Source organism: Oncorhynchus gorbuscha, linkage group LG09, assembly GCF_021184085.1.
Source record: "Oncorhynchus gorbuscha isolate QuinsamMale2020 ecotype Even-year linkage group LG09, OgorEven_v1.0, whole genome shotgun sequence".
Classification (NCBI taxonomy): Eukaryota; Metazoa; Chordata; class Actinopteri; order Salmoniformes; family Salmonidae; genus Oncorhynchus; species Oncorhynchus gorbuscha.
In genome coordinates this window covers 58,897,077-58,922,259 of record NC_060181.1, presented here as the reverse complement: position 1 = coordinate 58,922,259, position 25,183 = coordinate 58,897,077, and the positions used below count along the sequence as shown (strand labels likewise).

The following is a 25,183-nucleotide window of genomic DNA, read 5'->3' as shown; positions in this document are numbered from 1 at the left end:
GGATGAAGCTTCTTGTCTTCACCCCTCTGAGACAGGACAGCTCCAACACCAACCTCTGAGGCGTCTACCTCCACCACAAACGGTTCATCCGTAGTCGGTAGTATCAGGATGGGAGCAGAGAGGACGCGCTGCTTGAGTCCTTGGAAGGCCGTCTCAGCTTCTCTTCCCCACAAAAACCTTGCATTGCCACCCTTGGTTAAAGCTGAGAGAGGGGCTGCCACCAAGCTGAAGTTCTTGATGAACTTGCGGTAAAAGTTAGTGAAGCCCAGGAAACGCTGAACTTCCTTAACGGATTTGGGGGTGGGCCAATCCGCTACCGCCCCTACCTTCCTGGGGTCCATTTGGACTCGACCGGGTTCCACTACAAATCCCAGGAATTGTACTCGGGATGAATGGAATTCACATTTTTCCGACTTAACGTACAGATGGCTGTCTAGGAGGCGTTTGAGTACTTGTCTGACATGCTTAGTGTGTTCTTGAAGAGAGCTCGAAAAGATGTGGATGTCATCCAAGTAAACGAACACAAATATGTTAAGCATATCCCTAAGCACATCGTTTATGAGCGCTTGGAACACCGCTGGGGCGTTGGTCAGGCCGAAGGGCATCACCAAGTATTCATAGTGACCAGTAGGCGTGTTGAAAGCGGTCTTCCACTCGTCACCAGGTCTGATCCGCACAAGATCGTATGCGTTCCGCAGGTCAAGCTTAGTGAAGACAACTGCTTCCTGGAGCAGCTCGAAGGCTGTGGCCATAAGGGGTAGCGGGTAACGGTTACGGACGGTTATGGCATTGAGTCCCCGGTAGTCGATGCAAGGACGTAATCCACCGTCTTTTTTGGCCACAAAGAAAAACCCTGCTCCCGCCGGGGAGGTGGATGGATGCATGAGGCCTGCTTCCAGAGCGTCCTTGATGTAGGTATCCATAGCAGCTCGTTCGGGTGGAGATAGGGAAAAGATCCGACCCCTGGGAGGGCAAGTGCCCGGAAACAGTTTGATGGGGCAATCATAAGGTCTATGGGGTGGTAGCATGGTGGCCCTCTGTTTGCTAAATACCAGTTTGAGGTCATGGTAACACTCGGGAACTCGGGTCACGTCGATGGATTCTAAAGACTCAGGAGTAGAACTCGGGGAATTCGGGAAAATACAATTAGCTTGGCACGTAGGACCGCACTGCTTGATAGTGCCCACAGACCAGTCGATGTGAGGGTTATGGCTGTGAAGCCAGGGGTATCCAAGGACGAGAGGGAACTCGGAACAGGAGATCAAATGAAAGTTCATCAATTCCTGGTGTTGTGAAACTGAAAGTCGCAAGGAGGTAGTGACATGAGTGACAAGTCCAGATCCCAAAGGGCTTCCATCCAATGTAGTAACCCTCATGGGGTCACTTAGAGGTTCAGAGGGAACGCCATTCTCCTTCGCCCAGACACCATCCATGAAGTTACCTGCGGCTCCAGAGTCTACCAAGGCTTGAAGGTGAAGCTTGTGGTTGTCCCAGGAAAGGGTGACTGGAATGACTAGACGGGAGTTGGACGGATGGGAGGAGGTTATGTTTCCCGTTACAGTTCCCCCCGGTCTGTACGGGACAGAGCGTTTCCCTGGAGCCCGGGACACGTGGAACGGAAATGGCCCAGTTTGCAGCAATATAGACAGCGTCGCTCCCTCATCCGGCGGTCTCTCTCAGCCTGGGAGATGCGTCCAATCTGCATGGGTTCCGGTGGAGCCAGCGAGGATAAAGGTGGGGACTCGGAGCTGGGACTGATAGGGGCTAGAGGTCTACGGTTGAGTTCTCTCTCTCTCAGACGCTGGTCAATGCGTGAGGCCAACTTGATCAGGGACTCAAGATTGTCCGGTGGTTCCCCAGTGGCCAGTTCATCTTGGATAGTGTCGGAAAGGCCTTTCAGAAAGCACACCGTGAGCGCCTCGTTGTTCCAGCCACTCGCTGCTGCCACCGTGCGGAACTGGATGGCATAGTCCGTCACGCTGCGCCGACCTTGGTGGAGAGTCAGGAGCTGTTTGGCTGAGTCAGGACCACTGCTTGGGCCTTGAAACACTCGTTTGAATTCCTCAGCAAAGGCAGAGTAGCTGGCACAGCAGGAACTATGGGCATCCCACACAGCAGTAGCCCAGGCCAGGGCTTTTTCCGACAGCAGGGTGATGATATATGCGATCTTAGACCGGTCGGTGGGGAACAACAAGGGTTGCAGCTCGAAGGAGAGAGAACATTGGGTGAGAAACCCTTTACAAGCACTTGGATCACCTGAGAACCGTTGGGGAGGTGGAAGACAAGGTTCAGCCAAAGGGTTAACTGCCATGGGTACGTGAATCTGAGGTACTGGGACGGGAACTGTTGCCGGGGTAAGTTGATCAGATATCTGCTTTATGGAAGTCAGCATCTCCGACAGAAGATGAGAATGTCTAGCCATTAAGGCCTCTTGCTGAACCAGGGCGGCTTCATGGCGTTGGACAGTCTCCTGGTGGTGGGACAGCATGGCAACAAGGTCCTGGGAACTGGCTGCCTCTGGGTTCATTTTTGGCTCTGTGTTTCTGTCAGGACCCGGTTACGAACCCAGGTCTCCGGAGTGAGAAACAGTCACTTAACCAACTGAGCCACGAATAGTCGGCAGAACCCAGAAGATGAGGCAGACACAGCAGTACTTGAGACGGTGTATTTAATGAAGTAAAAAATGAAGTTCTTCAGGAAAACATGTAACTCCACAACCTCAAAAGGAATCCTACAATAACAAAGGTAATCCTCCAAGACAAAAAAGGTAAATCCACAAGGTGGAAGGTAAAGCACAAAAAGCCTCAAAAGATACTCAAAAAAAAAAAAACAAACAAGAACAAAAAAACAGAATTCCACAAGAGTTCTCAGAGAACTAGGGCTGGGTGCTAACATACAAACACAGAGCAAAGAACAGAGGAAAACAAAGGGTTTAAATACAATCAGTGGAAATGAGGCACAGGTGCAAATAATAATGGGGATCAAGGGAAAACAAAAGGTCAAAAGGCACAATGGGGGCATCTAGTGACCAAAAACTGGAACAACCCTGGCCAAATCCTGACAACTACATACTGTATCTACAATACAAACGGTAGAATACTGAAATAAAAACAATTACAACATTACAATGTATAGTGCCTTCAGAAAGTATTCATACCCCTTGAATTGTTCCACATTTTGTGGTGGCAGAGCCTGATACACACAATAACCCATGATAACGAAGTAAAAACATGTTTTTGGAAAAATATATACTTTAAAAAAAATGAAAACGAAATATAGAAATATCTCATTTACATAAGTCTTCACACCCCCGAGTCAATACTTCGTAGAACCACCATTGTTATTGATTATTAGTCTTCATGACTTTTTAGCCAGGCATACAATGAGCAGTAATAGATCTTCAAACATGACCCTCTGTGCGGTCTCCGCTATGCTGACCGTACTCACTGCACTGACACATGGACTGACTTTTGGGGCAACCACAGCTACAACTAATTTCCCACTTTGACACACGTGTTCAGTCAGCGCAGAAGAAGCATGTTACGCCCGAGGACTGCGCAACTCAACCAACTGGCATTTGAAGGGGAACTTACAAGCAGATTTTGGGGGAGAATGGAATGCAACTCCTTTGAAATGATACAACTAAAACAATCTAGCTGGTTGATTTTATACAAATCTTGCTTTAGCGTGTATTGCGCTGTCCAAGGTGCTGACAAAAGCGCAGCAGGATATCATGCCATTGAACCTGTCACTTCTTGGCGAAATGCATTTTTTATTTTATTTCATGTCCATTGTGGTAGTGCATGATTTCATGTCCATTGTGGTAGTGCATGATACCAGATACGTTATAATATGGTTTTCTTGGTAACCTGTTGGTTTTCGTTCCTGTAATGGAAGTGTACGTATTGGAAACATGTTTATAGTAGGCTGGCATTGCTTAATTGATTATGTGGGTCGAATTTGATTCACAGAAGTGTATTGTGCCATATCACAATGTGTTGCTGAACTCATGAGGGAGCGACATGATTCTCCATGTTGGAAGCGGGCCTATAGGCCTATTTATTTTGCAAGACAGCTGTGCACGGCTGCATCTCACTGTAGTAGACTGTAGGCTATGTTTTGGTTACCGTATATAGACAGGTGTGTGCCTTTCCAAATCATGTCCAATCAATTGAATGTACCACAGGTGGACTCCAATCAAGTTGTAGAATTTCGAGTCGCATAGCAAAGGGTCTGAATAATCACGTAAATAAGGTATTACTGTTTTTAAAAAAGCTGTTTCTGCTTTGTCATTATGGGGTATTGTGTGTAGATTGATGAGGGGGAAAAAAACTATTTAATCCATTTTAGAATATGGCAGTAATGTAGCAAAATGTGGAAAAATTCAATGGGTCTGAATAGTTTCCGAATGCACTGTATATGGCTCTGGCTATAGCTAGCCTAGCTCGACTAACAAACACCCATGTTTTTATTTATTTTGTAAATATTTTTTTAGGGGGATAGATCAGCTACCAAATTAGCAGATATATTTGGAGTCTATCAAATAACATTACTTGCATAATTTCTATTCCCCTTTTTAATATATATTTTTGATTATGCCCCTACCCCCCAGTTGTATAAAACACATCAGTTCATAAATCAGTGTTCATACAAACACGATGCATAGCTTATATACCTTACCTCTTTGGATGACATTTTGAAAATAATAGCAATTGTTTACCCAATCCATGCAACGACTCTGTTAGATAGCTGCAGTCTCGTCAGTCTTGTGCGAACTCATGCTTCTAGCTAGCTGGAACTCAAATTGCTAGTGGGCAGGTCCATGTGGGCCAAGCTTGCCGTGCGTCACTAAAATGTGTGTAGATTCCCTATATAGGGAAAATGCCACCGCGCAGCTTCCATAAAACTGTTGCTTTCAAACTAGGGATTTCATGGCGAATTGAGGTAAAACAGTAATTCTGCTCAGAGATGATGCATGTATGAACTACACATGGACACATCCAGCCCAAAGGGAGGTTTAAACAATAACGACGAGGTTTAGCCCAATTCGCCAAAGTCCCGGAGAATGTCTTTAATGTCAGACTACTCCAGACTCTGCATATGGAACAATCGATCAGAGTAACTGCTCCCTTCAATGTAATAGAGGAGGACCTACTGGTACCTTCTGGCACTATCTGTTTGCCAATGTTATAAAGCCTCATAACTTCTACTTCTACAGTTCTGCGAGTCTCTGACATCTCCCAGGAGTACAGATACAGTAGTACAACCAGAATATTCCCAGTATATTGTATTCTACAATGCATCATATGCTTTTAATAGCTTTTAGTTAAAGGGATAGCTCACCCAAATAACAACATGCTACATTGGTTTCTTTACCCTGTAAGAAGTGTATGAACAAGGTCAGACAGCAATCCATGCTTTGGTTTCTGTTTACCTGGCCAGTCTCCAAATTATAACATTTTATTATTTTTGTCTTAACAAACCAATGTCAATATCCCTATATAAGCATTTTGTGGTTAGGATTCGGCGCTCTCACCGCCGCGGCCCGGGTTCGATTCCCGGTCAGGGAACTACTCTTTAAGGTTCCCGAGTGGTACAGTGGTCTAAAGCACTGCATCTCAGCAAGAGTCGTCACTACAGTCCCTGGTTCAAATCCAGGCTGTATCACATCTGGCCGTGATTGGGATTCCCATAGCGCACAATTGCAGCCCACAATTGGCCCAGCATCGTCCGGGTTTGGCTGGGGTAGGCCGTCATTGCAAATAAGAATTTGTTTAACTGACTTGCCTAGTTAAATAAAGGTTCAATGAAAATAGTATATTTCAAAATATTCAATATGCGTGTAATTAGGACACCAGTAACCAGCAGCCATTAGAGAGATCAAACCACTGCTGGTAAGTAGGTGCCCTCACAATGTCATGGTTTGCAATCAAAGTGAGCGCCAGCCATCATAGTTCCAGCTGTGCCAGCTAGTTCTATTTCCAGTCTTTCACACCCAGGATGCTGGCTGCTGAGAGATGAGGGACCAGTGTCATGTTTGTCATTTATTATCATGTCTTGTCCCTGTGCTCCCCATGCTATTCGTTTCCCTCTGCTGGTCTTATTTGGTTCTTTCCCTCCTTCTATCCCTCTCTCTCCCCCTCCCTCTCTCACTCTCTCGCTCTCTCTTCTCTCTATCGTTCCGTTCCTGCTCCCAGCTGTTCCTATTCCCCTAATCATCATTTAGTCTTCCCACACCTGTTCCCGATCCTTTCCCCTGATTAGAGTCCCTATTTATTCCTTTGTGATCCGTTCCTGTCCCGTCGGTTCCTTGTATTGTATTCACCATGCTGTGATGGTGTATCGCCCTGTCCTGTCGTGTTTTTTGCCTTCATCAGATGCTGCGTGTGAGCAGGTGTCTCTGTCGACTACGGCCTGCGCCTACCCGAAGCGACCTGCAGTCTGTGGCCGCTTCTCCAGTTGTTTCCCCTCTACAAGTCTAGAGGATTTCTGTTATTCCGTTTTGGACTTAAATAAACTCTGTTTCTGTTAAGTCGCTTTTGGGTCCTCTTTCACCTGCATGACAGAAGGAACCGACCAAGGAATGGACCCAGCGACTTCAGACGCTCGTTACACTGCCGTCGAGATCCAAGGAGCCATGCTCGGCAGACACGAGCAGGAATTGTCCGCTGCTCGCCATGCCGTGGAGAACCTGGCCGCTCAGGTTTCCGACCTCTCTGGACAGTTCCAGAGTCTACGTCTCGTGCCACCTGTTACTTCCTGGCCTGCCGAGCCTCCAGAACCTAGGGTTAATAACCCACCTTGCTACTCCGGGCAGCCCACTGAGTGCCGCTCCTTTCTCACGCAGTGTGAGATTGTGTTCTCTCTCCAACCCCACACATACTCTAGAGAGAGAGCTCGGGTTGCTTGCGTCATTTCACTCCTTACTGGCCGGGCTCGAGAATGGGGCACAGCTATCTGGGAGGCAAGGGCTGATTGCTCTAACAAATTCCAGAACTTTAAAGAGGAGATGATTCGGGTTTTTGACCGTTCAGTTTTTGGTGGGGAGGCTTCTAGGGCCCTGGCTTCCTTATGCCAAGGTGAACGGTCCATAACGGATTATTCCATTGAGTTTCGCACTCTTGCTGCCTCTAGTGAGTGGAACGAGCCGGCGCTGCTCGCTCGTTTTCTGGAGGGACTCCACGCAGTGGTTAAGGATGAGATTCTCTCCCGGGAGGTTCCTTCAGATGTGGACTCTTTGATTGCTCTCGCCATCCGCATAGAACGACGGGTAGATCTTCGTCACCGGGCTCGTGGAAGAGAGCTCGCATCAACGGTGTTTCCCTGCTCCGCATCGCAACCATCTCCCTCCTCTGGCTTTGAGACTGAGCCCATGCAGCTGGGAGGGATTCGCATCTCGAATAAGGAGAGGGAACGGAGGATCACCAACCGCCTGTGCCTCTATTGCGGAGTTGCTGGACATTTTGTTAATTCATGTCCAGTAAAAGCCAGAGCTCATCTGTAAGCGGAGGGCTACAGGTGAGCGCAACTACTCAAGTCTCTCCATCAAGGTCCTGTACTACTTTGTCGGTCCACCTACGCTGGACCGGTTCGGGTGCTACATGTAGTGCCTTGATAGACTCTGGGGCTGAGGGTTGTTTCATGGACGAAGCATGGGTTCGGAAACATGACATTCCTTTCAGAGAGTTAGATAAGCCTACGCCCATGTTCGCCTTAGATGGTAGTCATCTTCCCAGTATCAGATTTGAGACACTACCTTTAACCCTCACAGTATCTGGTAACCACAGTGAGACTATTTCTTTTTTGATTTTCCGTTCACCGTTTACACCTGTTGTTTTGGGTCATCCCTGGCTAGTATGTCATAATCCTTCTATTAATTGGTCTAGTAATTCTATCCTATCCTGGAACGTTTCTTGTCATGTGAAGTGTTTAATGTCTGCCATCCCTCCCGTTTCTTCTGTCCCTACTTCTCAGGAGGAACCTGGCGATTTGACAGGAGTGCCGGAGGAATATCATGATCTGCGCACGGTCTTCAGTCGGTCCCGAGCCAACTCCCTTCCTCCTCACCGGTCGTATGATTGTAGTATTGATCTCCTTCCGGGGGACCACTCCTCCTCGAGGTAGACTATACTCTCTGTCGGCTCCCGAACGTAGGGCTCTCGAGGATTATTTGTCTGTGTCTCTTGACGCCGGTACCATAGTGCCTTCTTCTTCTCCGGCCGGGGCGGGGTTCTTTTTGTTAAGAAGAAGGACGGTACTCTGCGCCCCTGCGTGGATTATCGAGGGCTGAATGACATAACGGTTAAGAATCGTTATCCGCTTCCCCTTATGTCATCAGCCTTCGAGATTCTGCAGGGAGCCAGGTGCTTTACTAAGTTGGACCTTCGTAACGCTTACCATCTCGTGCGCATCAGAGAGGGGGACGAGTGGAAAACGGCGTTTAACACTCCGTTAGGGCATTTTGAGTACCGGGTTCTGCCGTTCGGTCTCGCCAATGCGCCAGCTGTTTTTCAGGCATTAGTTAATGATGTTCTGAGAGACATGCTGAACATTTTTGTTTTTGTCTATCTTGACGATATCCTGATTTTTCTCCGTCACTCGAGATTCATGTTCAGCACGTTCGACGTGTTCTACAGCGCCTTTTAGAGAATTGTCTCTACGTAAAGGCTGAGAAGTGCTCTTTTCATGTCTCCTCCGTTACTTTTCTCGGTTCCGTTATTTCCGCTGAAGGCATTCAGATGGATTCCGCTAAGGTCCAAGCTGTCAGTGATTGGCCCGTTCCAAGGTCACGTGTCGAGTTGCAGCGCTTTTTAGGTTTCGCTAATTTCTATCGGCGTTTCATTCGTAATTTCGGTCAAGTTGCTGCCCCTCTCACAGCTCTTACTTCTGTCAAGACGTGTTTTAAGTGGTCCGGTTCCGCCCAGGGAGCTTTTGATCTTCTTAAAGAACGTTTTACGTCCGCTCCTATCCTCGTTACTCCTGACGTCACTAGACAATTCATTGTCGAGGTTGACGCTTCAGAGGTAGGCGTGGGAGCCATTCTATCCCAGCGCTTCCAGTCTGACGATAAGGTTCATCCTTGCGCTTATTTTTCTCATCGCCTGTCGCCATCTGAGCGCAACTATGATGTGGGTAACCGTGAACTGCTCGCCATCCGCTTAGCCCTAGGCGAATGGCGACAGTGGTTGGAGGGGGCGACCGTTCCTTTTGTCGTTTGGACAGACCATAAGAACCTTGAGTACATCCGTTCTGCCAAACGACTTAATGCCCGTCAAGCTCGTTGGGCGTTGTTTTTCGCTCGTTTCGAGTTTGTGATTTCTTACCGTCCGGGTAGCAAGAACACCAAGCCTGATGCCTTATCCCGTCTGTTTAGTTCTTCTGTGGCTTCTACTGATCCCGAGGGGATTCTTCCTTATGGGCGTGTTGTCGGGTTAACAGTCTGGGGAATTGAAAGACAGGTTAAGCAAGCACTCACGCACACTGCGTCGCCGCGCGCTTGTCCTAGTAACCTCCTTTTCGTTCCTGTTTCCACTCGTCTGGCTGTTCTTCAGTGGGCTCACTCTGCCAAGTTAGCTGGTCATCCCGGTGTTCGAGGCACTCTTGCGTCTATTCGCCAGCGCTTTTGGTGGCCGACTCAGGAGCGTGACACGCGCCGTTTCGTGGCTGCTTGTTCGGACTGCGCGCAGACTAAGTCGGGTAACTCTCCTCCTGCCGGTCGTCTCAGACCGCTCCCCATTCCTTCTCGACCATGGTCTCACATTGCCTTAGACTTCATTACCGGTCTGCCTTTGTCTGCGGGGAAGACTGTGATTCTGACGGTTGTCGATAGGTTCTCTAAGGCGGCACATTTCATTCCCCTCGCTAAACTTCCTTCCGCTAAGGAGACGGCACAAATCATTATTGAGAATGTATTCAGAATTCATGGCCTCCCGTTAGACGCCGTTTCAGACAGAGGCCCGCAATTCACGTCACAGTTTTGGAGGGAGTTCTGTCGTTTGATTGGTGCGTCCGTCAGTCTCTCTTCCGGGTTTCATCCCCAGTCTAACGGTCAAGCAGAGAGGGCCAATCAGACGATTGGTCGCATACTACGCAGCCTTTCTTTCAGAAACCCTGCGTCTTGGGCAGAACAGCTCCCTGGGCAGAATACGCTCACAATTCGCTTCCTTCGTCTGCTACCGGGTTATCTCCGTTTCAGAGTAGTCTGGGTTACCAGCCTCCTCTGTTCTCATCCCAGCTTGCCGAGTCCAGCGTTCCCTCCGCTCAAGCGTTTGTCCAACGTTGTGAGCGCACCTGGAGGAGGGTGAGGTCTGCACTTTGCCGTTACAGGGCACAGACGGTGAGAGCCGCCAATAAACGCAGGATTAAGAGTCCAAGGTATTGTTGCGGCCAGAGAGTGTGGCTTTCCACTCGCAACCTTCCTCTTACGACAGCTTCTCGTAAGTTGACTCCGCGGTTCATTGGTCCGTTCCGTGTCTCCCAGGTCGTCAATCCTGTCGCTGTGCGACTGCTTCTTCCGCGACATCTTCGTCGCGTCCATCCTGTCTTCCATGTCTCCTGTGTTAAGCCCTTTCTTCGCACCCCGTTCGTCTTCCCCCCTCCCGTCCTTGTCGAGAGCGCACCTATTTACAAGGTACATAAGATCATGGACATGCGTTCTCGGGGACGGGGTCACCAATACCTAGTGGATTGGGAGGGTTACGGTCCTGAGGAGAGGAGTTGGGTTCCGTCTCGGGACGTGCTGGACCGTTCACTCATCGATGATTTCCTCCGTTGCCGCCAGGATTCCTCCTCGAGTGCGCCAGGAGGCGCTCGGTGAGTGGGGGGTACTGTCATGTTTGTCATTTATTATCATGTCTTGTCCCTGTGCTCCCCATGCTATTCGTTTCCCTCTGCTGGTCTTATTTGGTTCTTTCCCTCCTTCTATCCCTCTCTCTCCCCCTCCCTCTCTCACTCTCTCGCTCTCTCTTCTCTCTATCGTTCCGTTCCTGCTCCCAGCTGTTCCTATTCCCCTAATCATCATTTAGTCTTCCCACACCTGTTCCCGATCCTTTCCCCTGATTAGAGTCCCTATTTATTCCTTTGTGATCCGTTCCTGTCCCGTCGGTTCCTTGTATTGTATTCACCATGCTGTGATGGTGTATCGCCCTGTCCTGTCGTGTTTTTTGCCTTCATCAGATGCTGCGTGTGAGCAGGTGTCTCTGTCGACTACGGCCTGCGCCTACCCGAAGCGACCTGCAGTCTGTGGCCGCTTCTCCAGTTGTTTCCCCTCTACAAGTCTAGAGGATTTCTGTTATTCCGTTTTGGACTTAAATAAACTCTGTTTCTGTTAAGTCGCTTTTGGGTCCTCTTTCACCTGCATGACAACCAGATTGGAGCATCTGTAATGTCCATACCCAAGGGCACTAAGGGCTCGGTGGGGGACTATTTGCCTTGTGTGGAACACTCAATCGAGGTCAGTAGATATATCCCCTCACCCACCCGAAGCTTCTCCTCTGCCGTAAACACTCAGCATATTTTATCACATAAATCAAACACACTCATGTGACTATGGTGCATTAGTCAAGTCTTGCACTCTTCCTAGCTCAGATCCATTTCCACATAAGAAATTCAGCTTTAATTGTACTGTATGGATGAAATGAAAAAGCATGCCAAGATTTTACCCATAACCCATAACTTGATTTTGGGTGAATGATGACCGCCCTGGTACATATCTGCAAGGTCCCAGTGTAACTGCTATAACTGTAGAATGAGTAACGAGGGAGGCCTGCTGATTCCCTTAATGCAACTGTGATTGAATAAAAGCCCACAGATAAAGCTCTGAGGCCAGAGGAGGGCTGTGTTTTCCTGTAAGCCACACCAACAGCACGGCTAATACACAGTGGCACCACCACGCCTTGCCGAGATCACGACACACCAGCTGAGGGCTAAAATACACTCACATTCACTCTGGGTCTATAAATACACTACATGACCAAAATTATGCGGACACCTGCTCGTTTGAACATTTCATTCCAAATCATGGGCATTAATATGGAGTGGGCCTCCCCCCTTTTCGATATAACAGCCTTTTGGGAAAGCTTTAGATGTTGGAACATTCCTGCGGGGCCTTGCTTCCATTCAGCTACAAGAGCAGTGATGTCGGACATTGATGTTGAGCGATTAGGCCTGGTTCACTGTCGGCGTTCCAATTCATCCTAAAGGTGTTCGATGGGGTGAGGTTAGGCCTTTGTGCAGGCCAGTCAAGTTCTTCCATACCGATCTCGACAAACCATTTCTGTATGGACCTCACATTGTGCACGTGGGCATTGTCATGCTGAAACAGGAAAGACCCTTTCCCAAACTGTTGCCACAAAGTTGGAAGCACAGAATCGTCTAGAATGTCATTGTATGCTGTAGCGTTAAGATTTCCATTCACTGGAAGTAAGGGTCCTAGCCCGAACAATGAAAAACAATTAATTTAAAAAAAAATCTTCCTCCACCAAACTTTACATTTGGCACTATGCATTGGGGCATGTAGCATTCTCCTGGCATCCACCAAACCCAGATTAATCCATTGGACAGGTGAAGCGTGATTCACCACCGTAGAGAACACACTTCCACTGCTCCAAAGTCCAATGGTGGCAAGCTTTACACCAATCCAGCCAACACTTAGGATTGCGCATAGTGATCTTAGGCTTCTGTGCGTCTGCTTGGCCATGGAAACCCATTTCATGATGCTCCCAATAAACATTTATTGTGCTGTCTTTGTTTGGAAATTGGTATTGAGTGTTGCAACCAAGGACAGAGGATTTTTACGCGCTACGCGCTTCAGTACTAGGCGGTCCCGTTCTGTGAGCTTGTGTGACCTACCACTTCGTGGCTGAGCTGTTGTTGCTCCTATACATTTCCACTTCACAATAACGGCACTTACAGTTGACCGGGGCAGCTCTAGTAGGACAGACATTTTAATTAACTGACTTGTTGGAAAGGTGGCATCTATGACGGTGCCATGTTGAAAGCCACTGAGTTCTGCAGTAAGGCCATTCTACTGCCAATGTTTGTCTATGGAGATTGCATGGCTACAGTTGAAGTCAAAAGTTTACATACACCTAAGTTGAAGTCATTAAAACTCATTTTTCAACCACTCCACATATTTCTTGTTAACAAACTATAATTTTGCAAGTCGGTCTGGACATCTACTTTGTGCATGACACCAGTCATTTTTCCAACAATTGTTTACAGACAGATTATTTCACTTATAATTCATTGTATCACAATTCCAGTGGGTCAGAAGTTTACATACACTAGGTTGACTGTGCCTTCAAACAGCTTGGAAAATTTCAGGAAATGATGTCATGGCTTTAGGAGTTTCTGATATGTTAATTGGTATCATTTGAGTCAATTGGAGGTGTACCTGTGGATGTATTTCAAGGCCTACCTTCAAACTCAGGGCCTCTTTGCTTGACATCATAGGAAAATCAAAAGAAATCAACCAAGACCTCAGAAAAAATTGTAGACCTCCACAAGTCTGGTTCATCCTTATTAGCAATTTCCAAACACCTGAAGGCACCACGTTCATCTGTACAAACAATAGTAAGTATAAACACCATGGTACCACGGAGCCGTCAGACCGCCCAGGAAGGAGATGCATTCTGTCTCCTAGAGATGAATGTACTTTGGTGTAGATGCTGGAGGAAACAGGTACAAAATATCTATAACCACAGTAAAATTAGTCTTATATCGGCATAACCTGAGAGGCCGCTCAGCAAGGAAGAAGCCACTGCTCCAAATCCGCCATAAAAAAGCCAGACTACCGTTTGCAACTGCACATGTGGACAAAGATTGTACTTTTTGGAGAAATGTCCTCTGGTCTGATGAAACAAAAAATATAACTTGTTGGCCATAATGACTATCATTATGTTTGGAGGAAAAAGGGGGAGGCCTGCAAGCTGAAGAACACCATCATGAACTGGTGCACTTCACAAAATAGATGGCATCATGAGTCAGGAAGTTAAAGCTTGGTCACAAATGGGTCTTCCAAGCATACTTCCAACGTTGTGGCGAAATGGCTTAAGGACAACAAAGTCCAGTTATTGGAGTGGCCATCACAAAGCCCTGACCTCAATCCAAAAGAAAATATGTGGGCAGAACTGAAAAAGCGTGTGCGAGCAAGGAGGCCTACAAACCTGACTCCGTTACACCAGCTCTGTCAGGAGGAATGGGCCAAAATTCACCCAACTTATTGTGGGAAGCTTGTGGAAGGCTACCCGAAGTGTTTGACACAAGTTAAACCATTTAAAAGCAATGCTACCAAATACTAATTGAATTTATGTACACTTCTGACCCACTGGGAATGTGATGAAGAAATAAAAGCTGAAATAAATAATTCTCTCTACAATTATTCTGACATTTCACATTCTTGATCCTAACTGACGTAAAACAGGGAATGTTTTACTAGGATTACATGTCAGGAATTGTGGAAACTGAGTTTAAATGTATTTGGCTAAGGTGTATGTAAACTTCCGACTTCAACTGTAGGCCCTTTTCAAAGAGATTCGTTGGTTGTTAGGGGCAGTCGAAACAAGCAGAACTTCAGAAGTCTTCCCTCTTCCGCCTACTTCCCTCAGGCATCTAATATGATTGTAAATGGAGACACCTACAATATAGACACTGAGTCATGTATCACTATGTAAATTGCAGACCTCCTGCCATTAGAGGCTATTTCAGAGGCCTGTCCAGGAGCCCTGTTGAGTATGATGGCTTTATTGTGTGTTAGGGTTGTTGTAACATCAGCACATGTGGCCCTGAAACAGATGGCAAAACGTTGTGTAAGGAGGTTGCTGAATGAAGCAGGTGTGGCTGAAATAGTGAATCCACTCATTTTAAGGGGTGTCCACATACTTTTGCACATATAGTGTATGTATCGCCAGATGCCAAAATATGGCTAAATTGAGATTAGAGTATATATTTATTCTGTTGTATATTTGCTTGCAGTTCAATGGTGCTGATATAAATATCAGACAGATTAAAATAGCAGTGCTGGAAAAAAAAGAATGCTGGAAGACAAAATATTATGTAAGACTTTGTAATAGCTGACAGTGAAATGAGAAGAGAAGCGGACACGTGCAGAACACATGCTAAGGCTCTCTATTATACACATGGCTGTGTTTGTCAGTCATGCCTTCATTCAACCCGTTTTCTTAATGGAGCAGATAGGCGATGAGCTCCTATACTGAAATACATGGACAAATGTTGCAGGACAGTATGAAGGGCTTTTCATTCTGCACACATTTGCATGTCTTTACGGAGATTATCTGAGCTGTGTATTAGACAGGTATGGGTTTCACATAAATTGGAATGCAACACCTACTGAATCAATTTAAACTATGTTTTGCTACACAACAAGGTAGAACTATACAATCAATTAAAAACGGTCAATAGGCTATATAATCAATGCTAAACAATATTTGATAGGAAATCAAGAGGTCTCAATTGCGCCCATGTGTCCTCGCTGAAACTTCAGCACCATGGACAAGTCCTCGTGCGCTATTACTAGGCTACAGCATACAGTAAGTAGGCTACTCACACTTTGTTACAGAACGCTTTCATGTTATCATTTTGAAATGATAACGCTCAAGATGTATATTAATGACATAACAAATGCGATGGATAAAGTACATACTTCATTCATCGTGTACTTTGTACTTTATTTGTACTATGAACTCAAAGCTTTTTTTTTCATGAATATTCTGTCCATGGATGCTATATTGTACGTAAATTATAAAAAAAAAACACGTGGCTCCAACTCAAAGATGCAACTCGTTGAGCACGTATTACATGCGCACTGAAGAGGACCTACTGTACAGGTTTTCGAGATTGCTTGACTGATGTATGCTTTCTCAGCACAAAGAATGAACCTTACCCGAGGTGGCAGCGCTGTGCACTAAGCCCCTAGGGGTAACGTCACTCCCCTGGCATATCAGCCCCTGTCCTCTAGTCGTCCACCACATCACCACAGAGAACATCAAGATCGCATCCATCTTCAACTAGAAATGGTTTACAAACTACATCTGACCCAGGCAATCCTCCCCGATTCCGTGCGTATCGGTAAGGAGTCATTCAAATGCTCCTGTATGCATGCAGGCTAAAGCGTATTCTTGTGAATTTGGGAAAGGTCATTTAAAGTGGAAAGTGCGTCTGCGTCGAGTAGGCTATGATTTGTGACAAAGGATAGATAAAGAAGAGGAAGCTACAACAGTAACTTCAGGTCTCATTGCGAAAGCGCTTTTATACAACACCACGGAATAATCATGCCTGTTCGGAGAGGTCACGTTGCGCCACAAAATACATTTCTTGGAATAATAATACGGAAATTCGAAGGACAGAGTAAGTATACCATCCCAAGTATCATCATTTTAATCTAAAGCGTTATTCTTGGCATTGTGGCAGTCGTGTATATGTCTGTTTGGAAATTAAGTTACGTTTTAAAAACAGTTCTAACTTGTCCAATTGAGAATGGGGTTTGTTAATTGAAATCAATTTGTTAGTGACAAATCAGTGTCAATAATGTACTTTGTTGAGCTTTACTATATCGTCATGATCTATTACTATCTATTTACTATCTATTTAGTATCATTAGTGGTGGATGAGTTGAGCCTCCCCCTTTGGGTGTCTAGAAAATAAATATATTAGTCCAATCAATTATTATTTTATTTTTTATTCTCCTATGCTCCTGTATGCTTCAAGTCAATAGTTTTACTCAGGAATCAAGAGTTGTTTCAAAAAGTCTAAAAAATTATTTAAAAATATATATCACTATTGTAATAATTACAATCAAGGATTGGACTGTCTTCAGTTTACAAATACAGCAATGTTCAAAAACTCTCAAATTGTAATGTATTACCTCGAGACTACTGTACATAAAGATTGGTTTGATAGCATTGTGTATCGTTTTTGTTTTCTTACAGATAGGAAATTTGTTATAGCCAATGCCCGGGTACAGAACTGTGCGATCATCTACTGTAATGACGGCTTCTGTGAGATGACCGGCTATTCCAGACCGGATGTCATGCAGAAGCCGTGCACCTGTGACTTCCTCCACGGCGAGCACACTGACACACATGCCATCAGCCAGGTGGCCCAGGCTCTGATGGGCTCAGAGGAGCGCAAGGTGGAAATCACATATCACCGCAAAGATGGTGAGTCAGTGAACCAGGCCAGCGACAGACAGGAGAGGTGGTGGTATGCACTAGGTGCGACAGGCTGCCTCTGAGAAACCATAAACTACAGTCCCACCACAAGACAGCCCCCTTAATCATTTCAAATGTGTCCCAAATGGCATACTATTCTCTATGTAGTGCACTACTGTTGTACTTTTAACCAGAGACCTGTGGATTCTAGTGCACCATATAGGAAATAGGCTGCCATTTGGGATGCTGCCTTGTTTTGGTTAGCTGAGCTCTTAAATGTGGCGCTATGCTATTAGAGACACAGTCAGTGAACACAGTAGAGATGAGGTGACCCAGTCTTGACAGGGCACTTGACAACAAGAGGTAATGAGAGCCTTTCTTTCCATCAAGTGTTTGTCTCCATTGACCTGTGTTATAAAAAACGTCGCTGTTGGTGTAGATACTACTTTTCTGATCTTCTGTACAGTGGACTACTGTGCAGTAAACTGTGGCTGTTATGTGAGTATTTTGTCTATGACAAGATAATTATAATGATCCACAAGCCAATTCAAGGGTTTTGGGTATTTTCTTTCTTGGAAAACAACATCTACAGGAAAGGACTAAAAAATCTATCCATAACAAATTGTGGAAAAACATTTCCGACCCATGTATGATGTGGATCTTCCCTTGCATTTACTGGAATATGCTATGTCTGGAAAATATTATAGGTAGCTACCATCAATTACAATTCCTGTCTTAATCCATAACTGATATCATCGTTCTGGTTATGAGGCACGATGTCACGAGAGAGTTCCAGGGAATGTTATTATACTCTAAGCGAGGAAGCAAGCTAACCTATGACAATGATCTCTGGCTTGATAAAAAAACAAACATTTGCCATTGCATAATGGAGGTGTAATCAGTGGCTTGGCAGACAATACCAGAAGCCCGAACATGACATTGTATTAAGACCATGGCATATGAGAGGTATTAAAGTGACATTCAGCATCTAGCAGTATGAACCAGCAGATCATATCAATTTCAGATGTGTTTTATGTATGGCAGGGGTAAAATGGTAGTTTACTTTATCTTAGTCCTAGTTGTGACCAAGATACACGCAAGCAGAGAGAGAGTGAATCTTGACACTGACAAGGTTAACAGGGCTTGGTCAGCTGCCATGACACAATAGGGAGTAGTGTGTTATTTCTGACAGAGGAATGGAAAATGCTGTCTCAGTTCCCTCTGGTCTAGCGCACAGTTTGCTTCGACTCACCTTCCAGTCTCCAAGGCTGTTCTAGACTATTTTAATGAGGATACAAATAGCTCATAGCGATTCAATGCACAGTCTTGTTTCACAGTGAAAATAAATCAATGAATGTCTGCAGTATGTGAATGCCATCCCGCAAAATCTCTCAACAGTGGAGAGACAGCCAAGCCCAGCCACAATCCTTAAAAAGAAAGCTATGAGAGTATGAACAAAACAATTAATTTAGTACTCAATGTACCATCATCAGACTGGAACTGTAAACATGTCACAGACCAGTGCTGTTTCCAAATAGTACCCTATTCCCTACACAGTGCACAAAATGTATGCACTATATTTCCAAAAGTGTGGCATTTGGAATGCACACCAGCTTCACAGGTGAATTGGATTTAACTGTCGGTTCAGAGTTTTTCCCACAGAGATCCTATTAAATTACTATTCTATTTCCTAATTCTATGTTTTTTCCTGACCACATGAACTGACCTGAAAAAACTCTGGGCCTTACTCATTACCACACAAATACAAGGACAAGGAGCTGCCGTAACTGTACAGTATGTCTATGAGCCATTGTTATTCCGTCATATGTTCCAGGTCCTTGACTCCTCTGGCAAAACAAAACCAAAATACATCTCATTTTTCACTCCAAAAGCAGATGTTGTTTTCCTCTTCTAGCCCTGTTTGACCGTTCTCGTGAGGACCTTGAGTCCTCTTTGGCTTCCATTTCCTTGGGCCACTGTGTTCCACATGGGTGGAGTGCTTTTTTAGCTAAACCCTAGACATGATATGAACTGTTTTCAGTGCAGGCAGCAGTACTGCCGCCCTCTGTGAAGTCACAGTGAATTAAAATGAAGTTGATGCTCAATGACACATCTACACATGTAATGCCACTAATATCATCTTCAGGCAGAGTGCTTTTTGGCCAGTATAATACCCCCTCCAAGTCATTGTGATGTCGCACCCCTTTTCGGGGTATAGTATATGACGACAGGAAGTCAGGTTGAATTTTGTTTGTGCCTTGGCTCACGGCAGGTAGTCTAGCAGTTGAGTGTTGGGCCAGTAAACAAAAAATTGCTGGTTCCAATCCCCGAGCCGTCTAGGTGAATAAATTATCGATGTGCCCTTGAGCAAGGCACTTAACCCTAATTGCTACTGTAAGTCGCTCTGGATAAGAGCATCTGCTAAATGACTAAAATGTGAATTTCATTTTCTTCTCTTATGTGGTTAACTATACTGTGTACATAATGAAACACTTGCCTTGGCGCTTTGCAGCTCCCTAAACGGACTGGAAATGTACAGGAAGATCCAGATAGTTCCATTTTTTATCTTCCTGAAGCAGCAGTCATCAGCCTAGGCAGATTTCTGCTAATAATGTGAAAATCAGCGCCAGATGCTCCTCTAGTAAGTTGAAAATGTATTTTTTGAATCCTGGAGAAAGATAATTACACAAAATACTCCAGGGGGGCTCTTTGAAAATGTACCACTGCGGAGAGCTGGGTTTTAAAGGCACTTCAGTCGCTGTGCAGTTCTGTATCAACTCAACGTGTCGATCATGGTTAATAAGGAATGGGAGCAGAGTAAAAGGCATAAGACACATTCAAATGGAATCATTACACTTGCTCTCCCGCCCTCCCTCCTGTGCCTCGAGACATGACTCTCAATGCTCCTCTGAGGAGTCGAGAGTGAGCCGCGGAGCTCATGAATAAACATGTCGAGGATGGCACTGCTGTGAACAGGAGTGAGCAGTTTACAGTGTCAATGCATTATTGCGCTATGGAAGGACACAATCCACAGGCTCCTGTAGATGGGAACGCATATTGCAAGCGTCATGACATCCTTGAGAGCAATGGCCCTATCGACACAAGTTCACTTCCTATGAATGAAAGCTGATGGACTGTAAAGTGGCTGTGTTTGGCGTCTCCTTGTTTGACCCCATTCTGAGCTATCTGAACCCCTGCAAACCAATGGTATTTTTTTGAGTGGGTCATTTTGTAAAAGCTTATCCCATTTCACCTCGTGTAAATTACATTAGACACAAGAAGGGGCGAGACAGTGTTGACAGCATACAAAAATAGTTGAGCATAAGGATGAATAGGCGGTAGGTCCCGGCAGAGGAAATAGAGGATGTGTGTGTCTAATCAATATTAAATCACATGACTCACAACTCGGTGGTGTTAGACCTCAGGTGCTCTCTCCCTCGCTCTTACTCACCCTTACTGTCTAACGGGAAGCACTATCAAATGAATCATAGGCATGCAGAATTGTTAAGATAAAACTGTGGATGGGAATAGTCACGTTTGTAAGCATCTCTTTTGGTTGTCCTACTGTCATGGTCCCACTGTGGCGGATCTTGAAATGCACCGTCAAGTGGTTAAGAAAGCCCAGTGACATCGTCATCAGCCACACATCTCCAGCTCTTTGACCTGAAGGAAGCAGAACAGTTCAGCTGCTTATGTTTGTGCTTAGAAATGAAGGCAGAAGGACAATGAAGACCACAGTGAGGTACATGGCCAAAAACTTCGCCATGGGGCAATTGGTTCTATTATCTAGGTGTTGAATAGTAAATGATTGTGAGAGGAGATACATCCACAATCACAATGTCTTCGCTCTCATTGAAGATTCCTAATCAATAAGGTAAATGCCTTCCTTTGCGGCGGCTTTGCAAAAACGATCCTATTCCCGAGGGGTGTAATAATACTTAGTAACTGAATGAGTGTGAACAAAGGGAAGCTGACACTGAGCAGTGTGGTGGAGTTAAATGGATAATGGGAACAGTCCCAGCTTAGCTAGCCGTGCTGCTGAGGTACGTGTGTGGGTGCCTGATTTCAAAGGAGACTCCCCTTTGAGGAGCTAAAGGGACGTCTCCCCCCCCCAGGGACGGACTGGGACAAGAATTCGCCACCGGCATTTTATCCACATCAGCCCACATCCTGACCCTACACACCCTACTTAGACACTGCTGTCACTGTGCTTCTTTTGGTTTCTGTCTGCCTGTCTGCTTAAGCCTTATACGTTATAAAAGCCAAGCTAACGACTTAGCCTATCGTGCAAATGAGTTCTTGGCATATGTGTTCCCCTGAATCAACACCTAACCTAAGTGTTAATGACTATTTCAGGGCTCCAGATTAACATTTCCCCTTGGTATCCTTGCTGCCACTAACTTTTACAGTTGGTGGCACCAGCCCATGATTTGGTCAGACTCCACATCCTCCACAACCACATTCGGCTGCTGCAGGAGACCAGGATGGCTGCTGCAGGAGACCAGGATGGCTGCTGCAGGAGACCAGGATGGCTGCTGCAGGAGACCAGGATGGCTGCTGCAGGAGACCAGGATGGCTGCGGTCAAAAGGAGGCGCATGCATTTTTTATTGATCTTTGCCTCTTTGGTTTCTCCCAGTATGTCTCAAAATGCATTGAGTGTTTTCCCCTCGTCAGAGTCAGGCGTTTAGCAGATGGAAGCCAGTCTATCAGAGTAATGATTAAAACATGAAATGAAAACAGATCAGGTTTTAATTTGAGATCAGGTAACAGTAGTGCAGCTTCCTCCAGTCTGTTGTATTAGCATCTCCAGGCAACTACATAAAGACTTCTCTGTGAGAACAAACTAGAAATGGAGATTGAAAATAGAATGTAAAAAAAAAAACATAGAATTCATTTTGTGGTAGATTTCTTCAATAAATCAACCTTGGTTTATTCTCCAAAGATATAAATCCTGTTCTAGACCGGCTTGATGTAATTGTCATCTGACAAAAAGCTGATCAACACTAAATTTGTGGCAGATGGAGTATTGGACAGCATATCAAGGACAAAATCCTTGCCTAGTCACCCTACATATCCACATATGAATTCCTATCTCTATCTCAAGGGGACATTGTTGAATCCAATCCAATGGTCACCAAATCATCTGTTTTAGCTTCCAATGAGCTTTTGCCAGCTGATTAGCCATTCCAGCCCACTGGATAACAAATATCAGCTATCTAGCTTCCAGAGTATTGGAAGACACTGATGAAAGATTAAAGTAAGCTACGATGACTAGCTTGGAGCAGTCTCACTGAGGCGAGATATGGCCACATGGCCAAGAGACTCTAAACAAAAGTTTAGCACGCCTTAACCTCCCCTCCCCTTACATTTTCCCCTCTTAATTGGCTATGCGTCAGTGCAGTTGTGTATGGCCTCAGCAACACAGCCATGTAACAACCACGTCACAGTGTATTAGCAAGATAACCATGGAGAGTGTCACGCATAGCTTACACCATCTAGAACGGTTGTTTCTATGTCTTAATGTTGTGATTCATAACATTTTTGTTTTTGAAGATCAGTGTTAAAAATATGTAATATGAGAATGCTTCTCCCTCATTGGACAAGCTACCATGTCAATTTAACCTTAAGAAGAGTCTGCTGAACAAAATGACAAAACGTGTACGCCTGCATCCATTTTGTTTTCATTATAACGTAGCATAAACACCCTATCTAGTGGGAGCACTAAAGATAAATTATTTAAGAGATGGACATGAAGTTCTACATATAACACTGTCCTAATGTCACTCTTCTGGACGCTTTCAGACTTTTCTTGCTCATAAAAATGCTTCTTTACAGAGATATACTTCAAGGCTGCCTGGCGTTTTGTTGACCACTTCCATGAGCAACAGCACATAAGAAGAGCTCCTCCTTAAATGTCAACTGTTTGTCAAATGATTTTATTGTACGTGAACAGTTTAGTTTTTTGCTGTTGATTGCTGTGTGCTGCACATCGAGAGGAATTGGAAGACGCTTTTCTTTTGTGGAAATAGTTTTGAGAGATTGATCGGCTTGGTTCTTGCAAAGGTCATCTGCTGAATCGTCAGGCAACGCAAGGAAGGAATGGTAACGGGGTGGACTATAAACCCAACAAAGACAACAAGAAGAGTTAGGACATAGACAAACAAACACAAAACCAACACAGGGCGAAAGAGTAAGGATTTCTGAGGGAATTCTGGAGGACATTTCAGGCCTTGATAAGAAAACAAGCATTCAGACGAGCAAACAAACAAGCAAAAGAACACTTGAAAATGAGGTGGGAAGATCCTAAACATGGAGAGGGTATCTTCATTTATGTGTTACGTGTTTTTCATTGAAAAACACATTTAACATCTTTATTTGTATTATTCATACAAGTGCATTGTTTAAACAGTGCATTTATCTCTATAGGTGCGTTATTTAAATAAGTGCTATCATCAAGAGGCACAAGCACATCATTCTAGACCTTAGTGCATTGTTTAAAGAGGTCACAAGGGGGATGAAGATTGACTCATTCTCCAAGCATTGTTTCAGAGGCCTTGCCATCACGTGTCCTGAAAATGGGTCATGGACATTCTAATCAATAATGAGGAGAGACAAGGTCAATCACCAATCAGGATATTACTTTTGTTCAAAATGTATTAATATGGAAGGGATAGAGTAATAACGATGGCCAGTTGAACCAACATGGTGACTGTTGGGTTGAGAGCCCCGACAGAAAGGATACAAAGATCTTTTATAGAAAAGATACACCCCTTAGTCCACATGACAAACAACAGATGTGTGGAATTGGTCACAAGATTAGGAATCGCATTAAATAAATTAATAATTCACAACAGACACCGTATCTGCTGTAAAGACTGTTCTCATTGTGTGGAAACCACAGTCTGGACCCCAAAACAAGGTTTCCCTCATCATTATCCATACTCAAGTCACCTCCACCCTGGTACCTCCCAGTACACAAACACCAACTCATTCTCTGGAATGCTGGCTCCGAGAGACAACAAGACCATTATCAATCAGTTGCTAGAGTTAAATCTAAGAAGCTCCTCTCAGTTCACACAGACACAATAGAGTTCTAAGAACCCGATTCTGTTTCATAAAACAACCCTTCGATGCATAAAACAACAGTATTATAACATAATCTTGTAATTTCTACACAAAAATGTTACAAGTGGGTCATGAAAGAAAAAAATGAAAAAAATGATTTTCTAAGAGAATCCCCAGAGTCTCAGAGGAACTCAGAGGGAAGAAAATAGAAGGAGACCTTCTGTTCACCAGTACACAGATGATCCTAATGCTTGGCACACAGCTCTCCAAAATACCAATAATGAACTTAAAATGTCAGAAAACAGAACAATAAACAACTCTACATTGATTCCACCGCCAAATATAACATTAATATTTATTATAACGGCACTGTGATGTTCAAGGTTCAGAGGCCAGTCTAGATCAATTTGTCCCCTAATTCGACCAAATAAAACGTCTTGTTGCTGAACTTAAAACCTCTTCACTGTCACTACCTACAACATGCTCCACTCCATCTGTGCCCCAGTATGTAGTCCCTAGGGTCCCTCTCCATCCCTTGCCTGCAGCAGACACAGCCCCGAGTATGCCTCTCACACGTGACACCTGCAGTACCACAGCATCTATTAGAGGAGATCAGCCTGGTGCGTCAGCATAGGGAGGAGATCCGGGAACTGCAGTGTGCAGTGAAGAATGTTGAGGACAACCCGACTCTCAGGATGGAAGTGGGCAGACTTAGAGAGGAACTGTCCAGTACAGTCAACACCAGCTACATGCAGGACCTGCAGAAGGAGCTACATGAGCTAAGGCAGGAATTTCCCAGCCACCACCATACACTCTACAAAGTCCCACAAAAACCTAGAACCAAGCCAAAAGCTGAATCGGAATCCACCAACCAACCCAACCAACCAATGCACCAACCCAGTTGACCTCCTCCATCCCCATCTCATTTGTAATTACTCCCATCACTCCT

At 45.1% G+C, this 25,183-nt stretch overlaps 1 protein-coding gene across 1 annotated transcript in view; it reads left to right on the top strand.

Annotated features, from left to right (window-relative positions):
- Nucleotides 1–16,002: 16,002 nt before the first annotated feature.
- LOC124042881 (potassium voltage-gated channel subfamily H member 7-like) overlaps nucleotides 16,003–25,183 on the top strand; it is a 102,293-nt gene continuing 93,112 nt past the window's right edge. The window contains exons 1-2 of the mRNA XM_046361015.1: nucleotides 16,003–16,365; nucleotides 16,947–17,177. Coding sequence (XP_046216971.1) covers nucleotides 16,290–16,365; nucleotides 16,947–17,177 — 307 coding nt within the window. The 5' untranslated portion in view covers nucleotides 16,003–16,289. The remainder of the gene's footprint in view (nucleotides 16,366–16,946; nucleotides 17,178–25,183) is intronic.